Raw genomic sequence first — 6,638 nt, forward strand, 5'->3', positions numbered from 1 at the left:
ATGACCAAAGGACTGAATGCATGAAGCCAGTGAGGCTAGTAAACTCCGCCATGTGACCACACAGAGAGGCTCCCATTGGAGGAGGTCTATCCCCAGCCCGCCTCTAGCCCCTACATTTCAGAGATTGGTCAATACTCCTCCTACTTGTTTTGGAATCCAACTTTGAAGGGCCCTCCCATCACCTGAACTTTGTACTCTTTGTGGTTGCCTTGATCTCAGCCCAGTTACCACAGCAGTGTTTAAAGTCCACCTCGCTGGGGAGCACCTAAGCTGAATGCTCTCCATAATCCCCTTTCGAAGCTTTTTTGGTACCACCCAGGCTGGTCGTTGGGCACCTGGGCTTCCCAGCAAGGCCAGCTGGGGTCTAGGGAGAGGACTTGTCTTCTTCACTCGGCTACAGGATGAAGCTACTTATCAGAGCCCTCTTATTGTGGCTGAGTCTAAGGGGCTGTGCAGCCCAGAGTGAACGGAACTCCGAAACTGGGGAATCCTATTCTGACTGGGGTCTTCGGCAAATCCGAGGCAGCTTTGAATCAGTCAACAGCTATTTTGACTCCTTTCTTGAACTGCTAGGAGGGAAGAATGGGGTTTGCCAGTATAGATGCAGATATGGTGAGTCCTATGTCTTTCTATATCAATGTCAACTCTGTAGCTTGGGAACTGCCTGTCCTCTTGGAGGAGAAACTTGTCCCACAATTCCCATCTGTCATGGTCTTCCCTGCCCCCACTGTCCTGCTGGCTGCCAAAGGGCCTTCTACCTTTTCATTGCCTTTGCAGTTTGCCTGTGGTGGGGTAAGGGATAGATAGGGTGGAGTGAGGGCAGAGGCTGTCACTTGAAGACCCAGGATGGGCGTGTAGATTGCATGCAGGAAGAGGATGAAATGAAGAAGAGAAGAAATATGACTGAACATCTGGAGAAAATATCCTAAATAGCTGCCAGCTGGTGAAAGAATCTCCCCAGGGGCAGACTATTGTACCAGGGAGGTTTTGAACCTGTCATTCTATAGTTGAGTTACTTCGCTCTGCCTTTGCTCCCATTTAATGTGATGCAGTGGATGGAGAGCTCGATTTCCTCCTAGGTGTGTGATCGAGGGAAAGTCATTCTAGTCATTTCCCTAAACCTCAGGAAACTCTCTAAGACTAGAAAGTCACAACTGCATTGCATTTACAGCAATAGAGGGAGTGCTCACCTGTGGGAGTTCCCCTATCCGTGACATCTCAGGTCCTTGATGCATCAATTCGTTTTCCCTGAGTTATTATGTGTGGTTGAAAAGAGCCATGGAGGGGCAGCCAGGTAGCACAGCGAGTAAGAGCACCGGCTCCAGTGTCAGGAGACCTGGAGATCGAATCCCGGGCTCAGACACTTAGCCCCCACCCAGAAACACCTGGCTGTGTAACCTTGAACAAGTTACTTAAACCCTGATTGCTTAAAAAAAAAAAGGAGCCATGGAAACATAATTGGTATGGATGATGGGTATCTTCTGATGCTGATGCCTGACCCTGAGTGGAACAATAGTAGAAATCTGGTAGAGAGTTCAAATCCCACCTGTGACACTTGATGCCTAAATGACCATGGACAAGTCACTTTGAAACACACACACTCACATACACCTCCCCCCTCCCACACACACACATATTTTAGCCTAAGGAAAAACCCAAGACTAGGTTACTCCAATGCACTAGAAATGTCCAAGGACATCCTAATTTTCTTAAACTTCAGAGTCAAGGAACTTTCTTAGGAGCCACCAGGGAAAAAGAAAAATGGCTGGATACAGCAGGGACAGAACAAAATATTCTGTGGTCAATACTTTTTGCACTGATTGGGGATGGAATGGAGAGGGAAGCTGTCCCTTCACTCCTAATTTTGTTAACATTACATAGACTTACCTATCTAAGGCCAATGACAGGCTGTGATGGGGTAGTAGGCAAGCCAACTTTGGAACCTGTAAGAATTGGATTCAAATCCTGCTACTCTGGTGAGTTTCCAACACCAGAGAAAAAGAGTCCCAAAATTTCTCTCCTCTTTTCCCTCCTCCTGAAGCTGGACTAATTCATACCTGGCCCATTCAAGTCAAACCAAGTAAAATTGTTTGGGGTGGGGTTGGGTGGGAGAGGATTCAGGGTTTAATGTTATCATTAAAGCATGTTATTATCAATTTGGTTTCTGGATAGGAGTGAAGCAGTGTGTTATAGTGGAAAGGATATGCCTTGGAGTGGGGAAAGGGACCTGGATTCAAATTTTACCCCAGGTATTTGCTAACAGTGCAACCCTGGGCAAGTCACTTCACCTGAGTCTCAGTTTCCTCATCTGTAAAATGGAAGTGATAATAATATCCCTCAGTGACAGAATTAGAGGAGTTAAAGACTTCAGTGCCCCTTGTAAATCCCAAAGTACTAGTTAAGCGTCAGCTATTACTAGGAATGGAGTTTGCTCATTTCTGTCACCTGAATAAACACAGGTACTGTCTCCCCCAGAAAACCTAAGAGATAAGGCTCTAGTTCTTCAAATATCTCCGTGGAGAAGTAGTTCCTAGAATATAAGAATTGCAGGACTTTTCCAGGAAAATAAGGCTGCTCCTCCTTTTCCTCCCCCAATAAAACAGCAGTAGAAGGCCCCAGCTCAGTAACCTGCAGTGTCAAAGCTCCCGGCTGGGTAGGGTTGAGATTAGGGCCTCTGAAACTTGGGGAAGAGATAAGAAGGAGCTAGCCTGAAGGAAAACAAAGCCCCTACTTCAAATGCAGGAACTTTTCCAAGGAGGGGCCCTGGGCCAAAGAGGGTTTTGAATCTGGTTATCTATCTCTGGAGGCAGAGAGATCTGAGGATTTGGGGGGTGATTTCAACTTATTAGAAGCATCTTCTGAAATCATAATGGGAAACAAAAAATTCTTTCAATGTACAAAAGCCCCTCTTTGTCAGCCTTCCTGTGACCTTAACAATCAGCCAGGACATTTTTCCATCTCAGTTTACTGACCCACCCATGAAGGGATCTGAGGCACAGTATTGTCCCTTGAAAGAGCGACAGTGACCAGATAAAGCAGCTTAGAATCAAGTACTCCCAAACTGAACTTACTGGATTTTTTCACTTTTTGAAGTTTTGTTACCTTTTACTTTAAAAAAATAGTTTATTATTTTTATTTTTAAGTACCAAATATTAAAAAAAAAACAAATCTGTCTTTGACACTACCTCCCACCCTTATTGAGCAAATTTAAAACAAAGGAACAAACAAATCTGAAAAACAAAGTTCTCAAAAAATAACTACATATTCCAGCAAAACAAATTTCCACATTAGTCAGGTCTGAAAATGTATGTCTGTTTCTCCATTTTAAATTCATTACTTCCCTCTAAAGATGAGTGGAATGTTTCATCTTTATTCTTCTGCATTAATGGCTTATCATTGCACTAATTGGAATTCTAAAGTCTTTCAAAATTACTTTTCCTCCGATGTTATCGTTGTATAAATTGTTCTCCTGTTTCTTCTCTCTTGGCACCAGTTCACAATAGGCTTCCCGGTTTCCTCAGAAAATTGTCTTACAGAGTTTTTTTTGCAATAGTTTCTTGTTGTGATCTTTCATTTTTTCAACACCTCCATTTAGTTCTGGCTCTCCCTCTGAGAGGCAGGTGACAAGTCCTTTCGAATTTTGTACTTATTCGTCACCAAGTTGCTGTGTCTAAAAGACTTCATCACTTGGCCAGCCTTCTAGTGATTCAATTCAATTCAGTTCAACATCCTGTATCTCCTATATGCCTGACATTGTATTAGACTGGGGAGATAAAGACAGAGAGGAAAGAAGTCATGACCTCAAGTAGATTGCATTTTACTGGGAAGGAACTACAGGATTTTCTGGGAAGAGGAAGAGCCCAGATAACTGCTGGAATCAGGAAGGGTCTTTTGCCAGAGATGGCATGTGAGCTTAGCCCAGAAGGGAGCTGGGATCCCGGGAGACTGTGTTGAAGGGACAGCTTGTGCTATGCTGGGAAGAGTGGGGGATTGGATGAAGAAAGAGGAGGTCAGAAGCTCTGCAAATGCAGCTAGGTGTGGTCTTCAGTTGATAGAACAGGACATCATCTGAAAGCTCATAGGACCTGGCAGAGCTCTCTGCTGTTGTAACCATTGAGAACCAAGGTCATTTCTGTACCATGATGAGACGCTGAATTTCCATGGAGTCTTCCATGTCATAGACACTGGTGGTGTAAACCAAACATTAGTGTGAGAGTTTGAGAAGATTAAAAACTTCTTCCGGAAAGAAAGGGCTATATCTTTAAGGTACTCCTGTTGTATATGTTCTCAGTTTCTTTCTGGGCAAGAATGCAAGCCTGACTCTCAGACTTCCACAACAGAATGTCAACTCTGCTTTCCTCATATCTGATATAAAAAACATACAAGTTTCCCTTTAATCGGCAGTGTACTAATATTTGCTCTCATTTGGAGGGTTTGCTCATGAAAAGACATATATATATGTATGTATATATATACATATATATATAGGATATACATAGCACTTATTGACAGCTTGCTTCAGACATTTGATGCTTGACAATTTGTTTAATTCTCCTGGTTTTATCCCTGCATAAAGTTAGATAGCATCTGTGCCAGGTTAACTCAGCCCCCAAAAGAAATATCTGCATTGAGGGATATGATGGCCTCTCACCAATGGATACAATATCCTCTTGTCGATTAGAACTCTCCATTTGTACAGTGTTCTTGTAGCTGTGGTTGAGAAAGCACCCACTACGTCTCTCAATGTTCTTTGGAAACAAGGACCTACTCAATCTATTCTTTTTAGAAAGTTATTGATATGATTTGTTTTGGAAGAGCAGTTGCCAATCTGCTGTGGTCAAGGGGGTTTCCTCACCAGGAATTCCCTACACCAATGAAATCATGTGCCCAGGACTCTCCAACCCCTCTCGCAAATCTCCCCAAATTTTCATTTTTGTATAATTTACATTCTCCAATATTCCTTTCCCAAAGGAACTTGATTGGAGAGCTATACCTTATAATAAAGATTTTAAAAGAGGGGGAAAAAAGAGTCAAGAAAAACTGACCAACACATCAACCAAGTTTGACCCACTAGTTCTCTACCTCTGCAAAGAAGAGAGAAATGTACATTTTCTCATCTTTCCTTTGGAGCCAGGCTTGGGCGTTATAACTTTTTAAAATCCTTTTTTCTTGTGCCCTCATTTTTTTAATTTTCAAAATTCTGAACTTAAATGTAAAAGAAAAGCACTATCCACACAAAAGGATTCCATGTGAAATGATGAATATCTATTTCATACCATTTGCTTTTTTTTAAAGCATATAATAAATTTCCCAAGTTACTTTCAAAATGGTCCTGTCTGTGCTTTCTTCTGAAAATCCTCCTCTTCTGCACATTAAAAAAAGTTTCAATGACCCTCCCCCCTTTTTTTTTTGCATCATTTGCTAACCACCCTTCTCTCTTTTTTAATCACCCCATTAAAAAGAAAAAAAAACCCTTGTATCAACTAAGGATAGTTAAACAAAACAAATCCATGTCCAAAAGTCTATTTTTCTGCACCTTGTGCCCATCATCTCTCTATTAGGAGGATGAGTAACACGCTTCATTATAAGTCCTCTGTAGACAGTTAGTCATAGCACTGATCAGAGTTCCTCCGTCTTTCAAAGTTATTCATTTATACAATGCTACTGTCCTCGTATATTTTGCTCTGCTGGTTCTGCTTACTTCAATCTGCATCAGTTCATACTACCCAGGATTCCCTGAAGTCAGCTCTTTCACCCTATGTTATGGTATAATTATATTCCACTACATTCATTTTATCCAGCCACCCCCCACTTGAGCATCCTCTTTGGTCCTAATTCTTTCCCTTTTCCCTTTTGTTTTAATCACCATCCCTTTGCTTATCCCCCAATCAAGAAGTTTACTTTGCTTGTGACTATTCCCTTCCTCTTAATACCTTGTCACCATCACTGCTTATTTCCATTGTACTTCTAAACCTGGCTCTCTGGGTGTTCGATCCTCTTGTCTATTTTAGATAAACAAGAGATTTGTCTGATGCCTCACTCCCATCATCCCTTCTTCAGTGTTTTCACATTCTACTTCTCATGCATCCCAGTTATAAGAAACATCACATTCCACTCCCTTTTTCCTCCTTTCCACACTGGTGCACTCCTCCTTTTACCCTCTCTTCTCTCTTTCTGGTCTCATAGCCCTCTAGAGACCCCTAAGCCTTTTGCCATTGTTGTTGCTGAATTATTGTACCATCCCTTTCAATTGCTCACATAAATATAACTTTCTGGGTTCCCTTGGTTCTTGTGTTTGTAATTCAAGACTAGTCTTTTCATCAGAAGTGCTTGAAAGCATTACAGTAAAGGTCTACTTTTCTGCTGTAGGTATATTCTCAACTTTTCATGTTACAAGCCTGTATCTTTTGTTTTTTTTTTTTTTAATATTTTATTCCAATATCTCTTCTTGTTTTTAGTAGAAGCTGCCAGGTCTTGTGTGACTCTGACTGTGATCACTTGGCACTTGGACATTCTGGATACTTGAAATACCTTTTTTTGTTTTTGACATGAGAACTCTGGGTTTGGATTATAACATTTCTGGGACTTTTCCTTTCTTTCTTTCTTTCTTTCTTTCTTTCTTTCTTTCTTTTCTTTCT

At 41.6% G+C, this 6,638-nt stretch overlaps 1 protein-coding gene across 2 annotated transcripts in view; it reads left to right on the forward strand.

Annotated features, from left to right (window-relative positions):
* Positions 1-258: 258 nt before the first annotated feature.
* Positions 259-6,638, forward strand: part of PLA2G12B (phospholipase A2 group XIIB) — a 31,689-nt gene continuing 25,309 nt past the window's right edge. For both annotated transcript variants that reach the window (XM_069071507.1, XM_069071508.1), the window contains exon 1: positions 259-612. In XM_069071507.1, coding sequence (XP_068927608.1) covers positions 402-612 — 211 coding nt within the window. In that variant the 5' untranslated portion in view covers positions 259-401. The remainder of the gene's footprint in view (positions 613-6,638) is intronic.

The sequence above is a fragment of the Petaurus breviceps genome, unplaced genomic scaffold (genome assembly GCF_028583685.1).
Source record: "Petaurus breviceps papuanus isolate PSGF00001 unplaced genomic scaffold, PetGlider_PUasm1.0 90825, whole genome shotgun sequence".
NCBI classification, from domain to species: Eukaryota; Metazoa; Chordata; class Mammalia; order Diprotodontia; family Petauridae; genus Petaurus; species Petaurus breviceps.